General features: G+C 31.8%; 1 protein-coding gene across 1 annotated transcript in view; it reads right to left on the reverse strand.

Annotated features, from left to right (window-relative positions):
- The window catches only part of LOC129230397 (1-phosphatidylinositol 4,5-bisphosphate phosphodiesterase gamma-1-like), a 112739-nt gene that overhangs the window by 80070 nt on the left and 17920 nt on the right, over nucleotides 1–14749 (reverse strand). Inside the window, 4 exon segments of the mRNA XM_054864795.1 lie at nucleotides 4625–4705; nucleotides 10431–10512; nucleotides 11548–11683; nucleotides 13328–13477. Coding sequence (XP_054720770.1) covers nucleotides 4625–4705; nucleotides 10431–10512; nucleotides 11548–11683; nucleotides 13328–13477 — 449 coding nt within the window.

Consider the following 14749-nt stretch of genomic DNA (forward strand, 5'->3'; position numbering starts at 1 on the left):
TTTAAAACTTCAATAACAAAATCTTCTGGGGTCAGTCAAAAATGCGTTTATAAGGCTTCAAAAATTTCCAGTGGAGAGTCCACAAACCGAACCCTTTTCCTTGTGTTACTACCAAATATAGCCTGAAATTGTGTTTTCAAAATACGTCTTCTGAAATTGTGTCTAAAATGAGATACCAAACCCAGTGTCAGATTGGCATGTATTTCAAAAATATTAAAAATACTCCTAGATCTGCTCCCCCCCCCCCTTACAAACAACAATTTTGGCGCTCCTGACCTTCAAAGCTCATGAAAACTGATTGGTGGTACATATTAATATTTCATGTTCCAACTTGAAGGCCAATTAAAGGTCCTCATGTCATTGGTATCTTTGGCAATTTCAACATTTACACACCACACGTCATTTTCTGTACCAACCAAACTTGTACATTATTGAATTTTGATTAAATGATATTATAGTAATAAATTTAAATTTCTGAGGAAACATTTGTTCATGTTTAAACATTTTGATAAAGTAACTTTAACTTTTGGTAATTCATTAAAATAACTGTTCAAAAGAAAAAATTAAAATAAACAATAATCCCCCCCCCCCCCCAGGGTTGCTATTTAGTCCATTTTTATATAAAAAGTCCGGAACGCTGGAAGAAATTGGACAAAATGGATGAAACTTGACAAAATTGGACGAAAAGAAAAATCAACTGCTTATCCATACATACATTTTCTTGTTATGGTGGCTATAATGGCTTAATCATATATATGGCTAAATCATTTAATTAAAATAGAATGGTTGTTAACTTTAGAATTAAATAAATCTGAAAAAAATGTTTAATTACACATTGGTGCAATGAATTTTAGATCATAATTTACGTAAAAGTAATAAAATTTAACAATGTGAATAAACTATTAAGGCGTGATTACACTATCATATACCACAATAGTAGAAATGAAAACAGAAGTCAAATGAAATGCTTGCAGAGATACATACAAAATGAAGCTTTATGTAGATCAGGGGTGTCCACCTAGGGGTGTCATGGCACAGTTGTTTGAGGGGTATTTTTCTCATTTCTAGGGGGGGGGCTTTAAAATCTTTGGTGGGTTCTGCCCTTGCTCTTAGGGAGGGACACCCTGTATAAATTAAAAACATTCTGTTATTGTTATATTTTTCGCATTTTTATTGATCTCACGCCATAGTAAAATACTTATGTAGTCTGCACATTTTTATGGATATGTTAATGTCATACAAATTAAGAAAAATTACTACTTTAGTTAGGTTGTGGGTACTCAGAATAGAGTACTGGGAGAGGCTATAATGAGGGGGTGGATAGCTTTAATAGGGCCATTAATCTTCATTGGGGACTAATAAATTGACTAGGAACAGCCTAGCGGGTTCAGGGCCTGTTCTTGATCATCACATTTGTATTGCAAGAACAGATTTCACTTCATGTCAACATTTCCTTTATTAATATTACGTAGTTTTTTTTTTTTTTTTAAATAATGATTTTTAATGTTTTGAGACTCCAACCTTTAAAAACTTTTTAATTTTATAAAATCACTTGTTATGGCCAATAAACCTCCATATCACAGGAAAACATCTTAAAATTTACAGCTGATGTGTTTGTTTTTATAAATGCTATTACATGCATTATAACTTATTAACACTCATTTGATTTATATACACACTTACATAAACTTCAACTGATCTTACTTTTTTTCACCAATTGTTTTTTACACAGTTATGTATGCTACTTTTATATTAAAATATTACTTGAATAGGAAGAATCTATATAATTATTTATTACTTTCAAACTTCAAATTTTTAGCTAAAAAACTTTCAGTTAACTGAAAAAGTGGACGAAATGGACAAAATGGCATTTTGTCCGGGACGGTTTTTTTCCAGGTTTTTTTTTTCTGGTCTGGACAAAATAGGATAACCCTGTCCCTCCCCCGTCTTCCAAATTTTTTGCATTTCTCTTTTTTGACCCCCCCCCCCCTTCCCATATGTCTACCAATGTGCAATAATGCTTCAAAAATCAAAGCAATACGTGACTTTTTGGTATTTGTATCGAACATTTAAGATCCCCCCCCCCCATCCTGGCTATGTCCTTGGAATGAAGTTTTAAGGTCATTTCTTCATTTTTATTTACTGTTTTTAGCAGGGTTGGCAAGTTTCTGCCGAGGTGGTTAAAACCACTGGTAGAAACCGGTTAAAACCGGCATGGCAAAAACCCCTTTCTGCCACATTTGTGGCAGAAACTGGCAAAAACTCAAATAATGTCAAAAGAAATCTTTGATACCCAATAGGAATTAAGCACAGGAAAATAATGAAATATTAGCCAAAGCACAACTTAATTACAATATCATTAAAAATCAAAAATTGTTTTTTGCCCTCTGCAGCTGTCTCCAAGAAAAGGTGAATGGAAAATATAAATGATTTCTTAGTTTAATATGAATAGAGGAGAAATAACAGAATACTCTCGCAACAGAAGAACTAGATGGCAATTCCATCAAGGATACAGCAAAGATTCATGAAAGTTTCATCAATTGTATATATTTTTTAAATAAAATGATCTACTATGTAGTAACTGGGGTGGTTTAAAAATTTGACTGGAAAAATAAGTTGGGAAATAGGGTCAATTTGTTTTGTAAAGCTGTGATATTAGGTATAAAATCGAGGTTACTATCAGCAAGTAAAATTCTGGCATTTTCTTCTTAAGCAAATGATAATTTTAATCCCAAGCATTTTAGATGACATGTATAAGCTAGCAAATAACAACCAGTAACTGCCTGTTTAAATCTGTATGTCACTTCTTTTTCTTAAGTGCCCTTAATATTCTCGTCCTTTAGATTAATACAAATGTTACAAGCATCTGCAGTTAAACAGTCCTCTTTCTGATCAAACTAAATCAAGGGCAATGAGTTTCATTTTTTCATAATGATGAAATAGAATTACATTTTTTAGTTTACTTAAACAAATAACTTTTGTAATTACTTGAATTAATAAAGATGCTTTTTAGTTTTTGCCAATTTCTGCCGGTTTTTACTGGTTATAACCAGTTTCTGCCACCGGCAGGGCAGAAACCAGTTTCTGCCGGCAGAAAGCCAACCCTGGTTTTTAGGAAACACAGTAACCATCATGTTCATACCACTTTACAATTTGTTACTGAGTATTTCTCTAAGGAAAGCACAGTTACATAACCTTTGATTTATTGATAAATTTTTGGAGCAATTTTCAAAATAAGTCCTTCACTCCAAATAAAAATAAAAATAAAATAGTAGCAAATAAATATTCTGAAGTAGTCAGATTTTTACTTCAAAGTGCAAACATAAAAAATTGCTACAAAACTGTTTCCATAAAATGAGAACTACTTTCTGTATTTGATCGCTAAAACATATCAATGAGGGATTTTAAAAAATATAGAGAGTCTGTATCTCTCTTTAACAAACCTCATTTCACTCAAAAGAAGTTATAATACTTACTTGCATACAGATCATCCTCCTTTAATAGTTATATGTTAGTTCTAAAGCAAAAACATTTTCAAAAAGTACTTACTTCATATAAAGTAGCAGTCTGTTTTCCGTTAGCATAGTTACAATATTAGTTGTCAAATGAAATTATTCGAACAAAAAATAACCCTTAGCAGATATAGCTAAAGTTTACTTTCAGTAGTGGACATGACTATTTTTAAAGTAGGCAGTCTTTAACACAACGAGTCTTCAAAACTCACTAAACTTTTTTTTTTTTTTTTGCATAAGATGGTTACAGTGGGGCAATATAACAGTCTCAGCTAGATTTTTACATTAAAAAAAATTTTTAAAAAGTACAACTAATGTGCATATTAACATGGTAGCTGAAATACTTGTGATCTTATTACATTGCATTCATTCAAATTATGTACTACCTTTTACTTTTCCCCCTTTTTTTTTTTTTTTTAATTTTGTTTACAATTTGTTGATTGCAAATAAATAAAAATCTATGCTATGTAGTGATTTGGGGAAATTAAAATTCTCTTCATACCAACATACTTCCCCAAGCAAAAACGATTTGTAAACTTCATAAAATTTTATAAGATTGGGAAATATTTCTCAAGAAAATGGAAAAAAATGATAAAAACAATGCTGTGCAACACTATATAAAAAATATAGCAACATTATGCCCCCCCCCCCCCAGTTCTTTAATATATCATTAATTATTTATTAATATTAATTTTTAGTAATTTCATCCGAAATAAAGGAAAAAGAGTACTTATTACTGAAATAATTAATTGTGAATAAATAATAAGGGGAAAATAAAGAAAATAAGTCTATATACAAACATTTTGAAAAATAACTCATATACAGGATACTGCTTTAAAATTTTACAAAAATAATTTTGAATATTATTAACATTTATTTAATGCTGAGCCTAATAAGCTACTAGATAATTTCAGGTTGTACTTCTGAAGATGAAAGCATAAGCCATCCAATGAATAGGAACTACACCATTTTTAAGCAAACTAAAAATTTGCTCACAATAACAGATATGGCATCATATTTAGCTTGTAAAAATATTTATAAAAAAAAAAAAAAGAATAAGTAAATCATCATAGAAATGTCAAATTAAAATGATACAATAATAAAATACATACTTGCTCATCATATATCAAATTGTGATAAAGTGACGCAAAACTTTCAAAACCAATTTCACCAACTCTTCTTGTATCAATTTCCTAAAACAATACATTATAGTGTGAATAAACATGACATCAAAATGCAAATGAATTCTTGTCTAAATCAGTTCAGAAAATTAATAACATCACATTGAATTACAATGTAATTTAATCATGGTTGAACTTTGTTATAGTGATATCATTTATTGTGACAACTCTGATATAAGGTCAAAAATTTTAGTCCCTTTGTTTTTCCATACACAGAAATAATAATCGCCAACACCAGGGGTTCCCAAACTGTGAGTCATGACCCCCAAGGGGGTCGCAACATTATTCCTACATTTCAAAATATATCATTGCATAGTTGAAAAATTCGAATACATAGGGGGGAAATAGCATCATTTTAGAGTTGCTTCACTTCTTGAATGCGATGGCAAATCCAGGAAAAGGGCTATGGGGTTCCAGCAATCCTCCCCCCTCCCTTCATCTCTCATGCCAACGTACCTGAACTCCTAACGTCCTAAGATTATCTTAAGCTTTGGTTTAGAGACTTAAATCTCTAAAAATTTTCGCGAAAGTTTCCCAAATTCATAGCCTTTAACATCGTCCAAATTCATATAAAATTTGTTTTTGGAACTTCAATTTTGAATAAATTTTGTGAGAGATTCCCTATTTCCCAATCCTTATCCAGGAAGATGTCCTGTAGTTGGATTTTCAATGCTTAATTTTGGAAATATTTTAGGGAAAAGCCTCGTACCTCATTGAGTCCCCCTAACTTCATCAAAAATAGCCAAGAAATGGGTTTTTAGGTTTTAATTTCGAAAAAAATTGCAGGGGAATGCCTGCTGTCGCCCTTCACATAGTTTAAAAAAAAAATAAAACAATCATGATCATAAAAAACTTTGTTTTTAGGGCTTAAATTTTAAAAATATTCTGTGTGAGGATCTCCGAATATTTACTCTTGTCATCAAAGATAATCTACTAGTCTGTATTTTTGGACTTAAATATCAAAAAATATCCTTCGGAGTACTCAAAATCCTATCTCCCCTCACATCATTAAAACTTGTCTAAATTTTTTTGGGGCAGCTTTAACTCTGAAAAATTCCAGGGGGAGGGGGAGAGGCTCCAAACCCAAACCTTTTCCGTAACATTTACAAAGATGGCCTATAATTGCGTTTTTTGACCCTCAAATTCAAAAAATTTTCGTGGAAAGGTCCCCCCAAACCCCTCCTCTACCCTTAATTTCAACAAAGGTAATCTACAACTGAGCTTATTAAGGACATATCATTTTCATTTTCGAAAAATTAGAGTGCTTTCCCGATTTATCTCCCCCTCCCCATCGTTAAACATTGTCTAAAACTTCATTTTAAGGACTTCAATTTCGTGAAATTTCAAAAACAGTCTCCGAACTTGAACCATTTATAAAAGTCCTTGAACCTCTCCTCCTCCAAACATCACAAGGAATCGTGTGAACTGCAATTTTAGAATTACAATTTCGAACAATTTCTGGGGGAGGATCATCGCGAATTACGACTGCAGACTTACTACTTACAATAGTTACTACCACTTACGACTGTAGATTCATATTCTTAATTCTCTTTCTCTGCTTATTACGCAATTCTCCTAAGTTGACTGCTCATATGCTAGCAATAAAACCTCCCCCCCTCTCTCTCCAAGAAAAAATCAGGGATTCTCTCTCTCTCTCTCTCTTGCCATACATACATTTGATAAAAATTGAGGATCTAACAAATGCCCTCTTCTTGAATTTTTAACCTCGCAATGGTCTTTTTAAAAGAAAATGCAATCATTCCTTCAATAAAAGCTGGAGACACTGAAACTATACAAGATTTTTATAACCTCAGCTCCTCCGAAAACAAAACCCAACATTTGACTCTGCTAGGAAGCAAAAATTTTAAAAGTGTTGAAATGTATGTTTAACATTAACGAAACTATATACATATTTTTTATTTCTGCAATTATTGTAGACAAAAAAGATTAAGCCTAAATGAGAAATACCTCAAGCAGGTCGAGTCATCATGCAAAATATGTGCTATGTGTGCATATGCAGGATACACTCACAGATGCGCACACAGACACATAAACTATATATGGGGAATACATAGGGGGTTGCGGGCTGTTTAGTTGGTGCAAAGGGGGTCGTGACGTGAAAAAGGTGGGGAACCACTAGGCCTAACCTATCACTTCGCTATAGTGTCATACATATTTGTATGACATTAAAATAGAGTTTCTCTGTATGATATAAATAAATAGATCTATAACAGTGTGGCTGGAGTTACGTTATAATAATTGTAAATTGCACTTGGCTTTTGCATCAATGTTGGATCTTCTAACTTTCTGATAAATCTTGAAACTGCCGTTTTCAGCTGTCTTTCTTCAAGATTTTTTATAACAAATTTCAACGGGAAAAAAAAACAAAGAAATAGGCCGAATAGCCCACTCCTACAAGACTAGCGCAGGGTGGCTCAGCGCAAGGGCTTGCTGCACACGGTCTGCCATAGCGAGACACACAGCAATTGCTCGCTTTCTATTAGCGGCTTTAGCAGCAAAAAGGTTTAAATTGGTCACCAGTTAAAAAATAGATTTCTTAAACAAGCAGTTAAAAACTATAGCAAATTTTGGGAATTATGGAATCTTGCCTGCATATAGCAATATTGAGCTGCTGATTATTTATAGCAGTAACAGTCCATTTTAATGCCAACCAGATCCCCTGTGTCTAATATAACTCAACAAAAATATAAGTGGCTTGATCAGGGTTGTGTTTTGAACTGTTCAAACCTGGTTCAGGACAGGACAAGTGGCTTTTACCATCCAAAACTGTCTTAAACTATCCAAAACTATGATAAAGCTTAAGGGGTTGATCTAATCAATTTGAATTACTGCAATATTCGTAATGCATCAATATAGATATTAACGAGGTCTAATTAATGAGTATTTGATAATATTTTTCTCAAAAATGTTCATTTAAAAAATACTTTACTCAAAAAAATTACCAGGAACTATTACATAAAAACTTCCTTATGCAACAGTTGATAGAGTTATGAAAGGAAATTCAAAACACTACCAAGACAACCAATTTCAGTTCCATTTATAACTCAAAGGAATATTATTAAATGTGCAATATTTGGCGGGGGGAAAAAGTTCACTTTTTTTAAATAGTTTTTGTAAATAAGTTTTACATGATGTTTTAACAAAATTATTTTTTAAATCATAGATTAAAGAACAAGAAATTGATGATTAAACACTTGTTTTACAAACTTGAGCTATTCTTTTTTTAATTCATATTTTTAATATGATATTCTGTAACTACAAAAAATTGTAATTTATTGCATTTAAGTCAATTATTGCATTATATTTTGAACACTTTCTTTTGCAGACATGCATAAATGTTGAAAAATTTGGTTTATGGGGGGGAAAAAAACCCTCCTGCATACAAATTAAAATTGTTAATAAATAATTTAATTTTTATGTAACTAGATTAAACTCAGTTGCATAAATAAGTCACATATATATTTATAATTGAATGTTCACATTGAATACATATATTAAATAGTCAAAAATAGTTTTGACAAATTTTGTTCTGTTTTTGATATTTTCTCACAAAATATGGTTTCTCAAAAAATAGTTTTTAATACTTTTGGACACAAGGGTTTTGAACACGATGGTAAAAATCTTGCCAACCCTGCTTTCATTCGCACAAATGCATAAGTATAGGGAAATTTGGTAACTATTATCAAAAAAAAAAAAAGAACTCATGCATAAATTGAAATTTTAATCGAGAATTCAACTTCTATGTAACTAGAATAAAATCAGCTGCAGAAATAAGTTGAATGTTCTCATTGAATAAATGTTCAATCAGGGGTCTGGCCAGAGGATATTTGGGTCCGTTAACGGACCCTTCACAAAAATCCGATCAATCAAAACGGACCTTCCACAAAATCCTGAACAAAATGGACCCTTCACAAAATTTGAATCAACCAAAACAGACCCTTCACAAAGTTCTGATAAACAAGAACAGATCTTTCACAAATTGTTTATTAAAAGAGCAAATTTGGAAGCAAAATAACGCAATTTTCCGTGCATAAAACCGATAATTTTTGGAGCCTTTTTTGAAGTCAAATTAGAGGGATCACCTTATAAAAAATCCGCTAATTTTGCAAAGAAAAAAAATCGGCACTTTTGTGATGCTCCTGCAAGCGATAAATAATTGCTGCTGCCAAATAAATGTAATGTTTGTTGTTTGTTTCTTGGAAAGATATTAACAGCTGAAAATAAGTTTGGTTTTAAATAATTTTGTTTGTTTTATCACAGCTAATTAGCAGCAGTGTTGTAAACTTTTCTGAATCTGAAAAGGCGTTGGTAAGCACTTTTCTCCCGACCCCCCCACTGCTCATGATTTAATAAACAATAATAATAGTTATATATATCAGCGAAATGAACTGCAAAGGGATAGTAAGGTTGGGGGAAAAATATGATCGCTTCAGATAGGGTACCAGCTTGTCAATATTTGCGTTTTTACGGGGCAATGCGATGTTTAACTGATATTTTGGAAGAAAATTATATGGGTTTGATTTTTCGATGCAAAAAAGATGATTAACTTTAAATAAAGGCTTTTACTTACGGTATTTTTTTCTTTAGAATCTACATTTTGAAAAATGCAATCTTTTAACATCCAATATGAGAATCATATTTTGTTCTTTTTTTCAAGCTAACTTCACTTTATTAGGATGCAAAAAAATGGAAAGTCTCTTTATTTTTGTTAGAATGCTCATTTTAAGTTTTTAAAGCATAATTCCATTTTCTTTTATGAGTCTAAAATTAAAATGCCGAATCGATGTTTTTTTTTTTTTTTTTGCTTCAATTGTGTCCACAGATATTAATGATATGTTTATCATAGGAGTCTAAAATGCAATTTTAAAATTAATTTTTAAAAAATATTTCTTTTACAAGCCATTTTATACTTTTGATGCCTTCACTTTAAGAATTGCGATCTTTTTGCCTCTGCTATGGAAATCCGGTTTTTCGAATTTTTGATGTTTAGTACGCTTTGTTAAGAGGTAAACAAATAAAATCTCTTTTTATTTTTGTTAAAATCACAGAATTTATAAGTTTTAAAAGAAACTCTGCTTTTGAAGAGTGTCTTGGATCAAAAAGTTAAATGCTGAACCCTTGTCTGATTTTCTTTTTTTTTTACAATTATTTTAAATACTGTACAGAAATATTTCTAGTATAATTTAACCTAATTTAGAATGGTCGATAAATATTGATAATTGAGAGAGCGATGTCGCCCCTCCCCCTCCAAATACTAGAAAAACACCCCAGAATGATATTCTCAACATAGAAGAGGAAAACACTCAACTTTAAGTTTAAATGATGCAGTTTGTGCTATCTCTAATGTCTAGAATTTCGTTTCCACAAAAAAAAATTTTATTTTTATTTATTTATTCATTCATTTTGCGAAATTATTCGACTTTTCACAAAATTAATTCATTTTTCACAAAATTATTTCATTTTTCAAAAAACAGACCCTGTGAAAAATCCTGGGCAGACCCCTGGTTCAATTTAAAACATTACTTGGATACATTTTATTCTGTTTTTTGATGTTTTCTCACATATAATTTTTCTAAAAATACAGCTTTGGGCACAAGGGTTTTGGACAGGACGGTAAAAATCAGGGTTTTTACAGTAGTGTCCAAAGCCTTGCCAACCCTAGGCTTAATACATCTTCAATTAGCTTTCAAAACACCTTAAAACATAATTAACTTACCTGAAAAAATTCTTTCAGTCGATTAGTAGGAAGCTTTAAATTAACTTTCGGTAAAAACTGCTTCAAATCTTTAATAGTTATCCTACATAAATGTAAATAGTCATTTGAAATTTTAAAGTTACTTAAGGAAAGTGCATTTAACACAACACAAACTACAATGCAGAAATGCAATAAAATTAAATATAAAAAAGAATACTAGTAAAAGAAATCACAATTAACATTAAATTAAACTTTGCATAAATCAAGAAACATTTTAAAAAGTACTTTATTAACAGAATATCATTATTGTTTCATAACTTTCATTTTAAAAACAGTTTTTTAAACTCTTTTAACAAAAACAAAGAAAAATGCAAAGATAAAGCAATGCTTTATAAGCTCACGCAGGCTATTAATATCTTTGACAGAGCAAATCTTCAAAAAGAAAAAGTAGTGAACTCGGGGGGGGGGGGGGAGGAGAAAGAGAGAAAGAGAAAGGGGCAACTTCGACTTAAAAAATCATTTTTTTTTAAGGCTAGCATGATATTGGTCTTCTGGTTTTAATTCTTATTACAATAAAGCTCTTAATATTCCTTGCTAAAACTTATGCTTCAGATTTTCATATTTTAAAATAATATTTTCTCTGAACTTCTTTTTTTCTCCAAATAACACGAAATTTTAATTTCGGGAAAATAATGGAACATAAAGTGTAGCTTCTGAGACATGGTAAGGAGAAGTCACTATAGTAGTAAGCAATTGCACACACACACACACACAAGCACCAGAAACAATGTTATAGCCATTTTTATAAAGAAATAAGTTATTTCAATTGTATAAAATATATGAGCTTGATATGCCTTAAATTAGACAGTGGGAACTTTTATTAAAAGTATCTTTATCATATAGGACCAAATTATAATAAAAACTGATCTTGAAACAGAATGTTTACGATACATTCCTCAAACATAGCATGAAATCATGAAAAGCACAACAAGGAAATAAAGACAAAATGTTAACACAACCCCCACACTGTACAACATTCTGTGCAGTATCAAATAATCTAGGAAGAAAGTCATATACGCTTTCTTACATTATACAACATTACGTAAAGCATGATGAAGAAAGATGAAATAATACATACACTCCACGTAAATTTTCCATGCCGTAAAACTCTTTCCTTAGCCATCTTTCAACCATTAGAGGATAAGGAGCTCTGGCACATTCAGCAGCAAGGTACCGAATACCTCTCATTAGCAGTTCACATTCATCTTTTTTTGCTACGGAAAAAGGATGGTTAAAAAATCAATTTCTATCTTTGCATTTATTTAATGTAAAAATACAAACAAATTTAGATATTTTTTCAAATTTTGAATTAAAATCTTTTGCATCCAAAAATTATTATCAAAATGGTAAATTTTCCACTAAAAAATATAATTCCTTCGATTTTTTTTTTTTTTTTACAAACATCCAAAATCAATAGACTTGACAACTTGAAACATTGGAAGCAGGGACAGATACAAGGGGAGAGTCATTGGGGTCATAACTCATGACCCACCCCCCTCCCCCAAATTAAACTTTGACACAGTAATGCAACCACATTGTGTTCAAACAATTCTTTAATTAAATGTAAACAATTGCAGTAATCTTATGAACTCATTTAAAAAAATTTAAAAGTAAACATTTGAAATAGACAAACTTTTGTTCACACAAACTCGACAAGGAAGTCAAAATATTTCGTGTTAACCAATTTCAACGTTTACCGGATTTTGTGTTAGCAGAGGTTTTTTTTTCTTTGTTTTTGTGTCTCAGAAAATATAGGAACCAAAGTACCTTTATACAAAAATGTACACCAAAGCATTCAAATTTACAGTTTAAGTAAGAAACACAAGTAATTCCAAACAGGCAATGGCTATTTGGACCATTTCTCAAAGACTGCATTTTCAAACAACTGATTTTTCCTTGATCACAAGACTATTTTTGCTACAGTGTTGACAGGTAAAAAAATACTTTATTGCTTTTAGACCTTAAACCTCTACATGGGCATAACAGGTGTCCAGAATTAGACTTTTTTTTTCATGATAAAATTTTGAACCTGAACCTAGGTTTGTCAGCCACTTGGTGAAGATTTCCTCGTTCATCCAAGCTTTTTTACTGTAAGCATAACAGCTAAAGTTCCTACTTTCTTGAAGCAACGTGGTTTTCCCGATTTTTCTACACAAGGAGAGAAATTTTCTCACTGCCATCTATGTCATTTGCGTTCAAGTGCAGATCTTTCTACTTTCAAAAGTATTTTCATGTAAAAGTATGGAGATTTTCTTTTTTCTTCAAGACCTTAAAATTTTCTGTCTTATGCAGGGTTTTGTCTAAATCCTTTTCCCACTAAGCGATTGAATTACCGCAAATTCGAAGCTTTATCTGATGAGGTTCAGCATTTTTTTCGCGTTAAGTGAAATTTTGCCTTAAGCGAGTTCGTGTTAAAGGGGTTTGACTGTACTATTTCTATTCATTGCATATGAAATTGACTAGTAGCATTTTTTCCCTATTAGGTACATCATTCCTGGTCTTATTAGTGCTTTTTATTGACACCCAAGCAGTTTCAGAAATTTTTCGCACTCAAAACTGTAGCTTTCTGTTTGTTCCGTAGCCCCCTCCTCAAATGGTAGTTGACTCGAAGGCAGGAGTTCGACTTCAGCTTTTGAGCATACAGCGCCTTTTTGGATGTAAAAAAAACACAGAAAACAATGCATTATGATTGAAAAATTCAACATAACAATTAGTGATAGAAGTTAAAGATGAACTTTAGTTGAAGCTTCCATCTTATAAAAACTTCAAACATTTTTACATCTTCCAAGCTTCAATGTATATTTCTAAACGTTCAATAAGGAAATAGTATTCAGTAAGGATTTTAAAGTTACACTTACCAACACAAGCTAACTGCTTCAGGCAAAAAGAGCTGCCATATAGAACTAGGAAGCATTCACTATGCTGATATTTTCTTGTTTCATCTGGCCAACGCTCAAATATTTTGGAGTTCTTCCCTTGTCGGACCTCTTTAACTTCTCTTAAATCAACTAGAGTGAAAGGAAAATAACAAAATTTATCTATCTTATACATATAAAATCTGAGTATCTATCTATCTATCTATCTATGTCCAAGCTTCTTCTCCCGAACGACAGTGAACTGACCATCGAACCAGGTATCGATGGATTCGTCATCTTCCCGTCTTCATGTTTGGCTATTTAACATAATCCTCCGATAATAATTAGCGGAGATATCAATTAAAAATTATTAATTATGACTCTTAGATTTCAAAATAAAATCCATATTTTTCGAAGGCTTTCCTCCATTCAAATTATTATTCAGTGCTTCAACTCAACTTTCCGGATGAACGCTTTTATTAAAATTTACAGCGTGAAGAAAATCATTGAAAAGAAACATCTGTTGCAATTTTTTTTCTCGAATATAAAGAAATAAAATTAGGCTTTTGTTTTAAGGCTTTTCCTGTAATCAGGGTGTTTAAGTTGTTTACTTTTCGATTATTTTGCCGTAATCTGCAGCAAAATTTTGCTGTTTTTTTTTTTTTTTTTTTTTTTTTTTGTTCAAGCCTGATTGTTAAATACGCGTCACATGACATAACTTTCATTTTCGAGGAGGACCGTGCACGTCGTAAAGTAAATGAGTGATTTACAAGTTATTTGAGTTCTTTGAGGGTTTGAACCTGGAAAACGGATTGATGTAATTCTTGTACAACCATGTGGATAGAATCCATCCAAATATTTATCTGAGTGGTATGTTGCATTAATAAACACCCGGGCAACGCCGGGTAGTAGACTATTTTATGTAAAAAGCGGATTGTTATTGTGCATAAATATTTCCGATATAGTCTATCAGATGTAATTCAGTTTAACGTGAGTAAAGATTATAGTTGATAATGCATATATTTTCCCCTTTTGTGCTGACTGAAAATGTACTCATAACTTGTATCATTGATAACGATTATTAACGTTGATGAGGTGTTTTGGCAAAAATATGTTTTACTGGTGTTTTGCAAACCTTGCTTTACGCGCATTTATTTATTCCTTAACGCGTTAGAAACTAGTGTCAGTGTACTACAAAAGCATCAACTGGACTGCTCTTACATTTTTTAGGTAGCCCGTGCAACGCCGGGCACGCAGCTAGTCTTATACTAATAAAATCTGAGTATCTATCTATCTATGTCCAAGCTTCTTCTCCCGAACGACAGTGAACTGACCATCGAACCAGGTATCGATGGATTCGTCATCTTCCCGTCTTCATGTTTGGCTATTTAACATAATCCTCCGATAATAATTAGCGGAGATATC

The sequence above is a fragment of the Uloborus diversus genome, chromosome 9 (assembly GCF_026930045.1).
Source record: "Uloborus diversus isolate 005 chromosome 9, Udiv.v.3.1, whole genome shotgun sequence".
NCBI lineage: Eukaryota > Metazoa > Arthropoda > Arachnida > Araneae > Uloboridae > Uloborus > Uloborus diversus.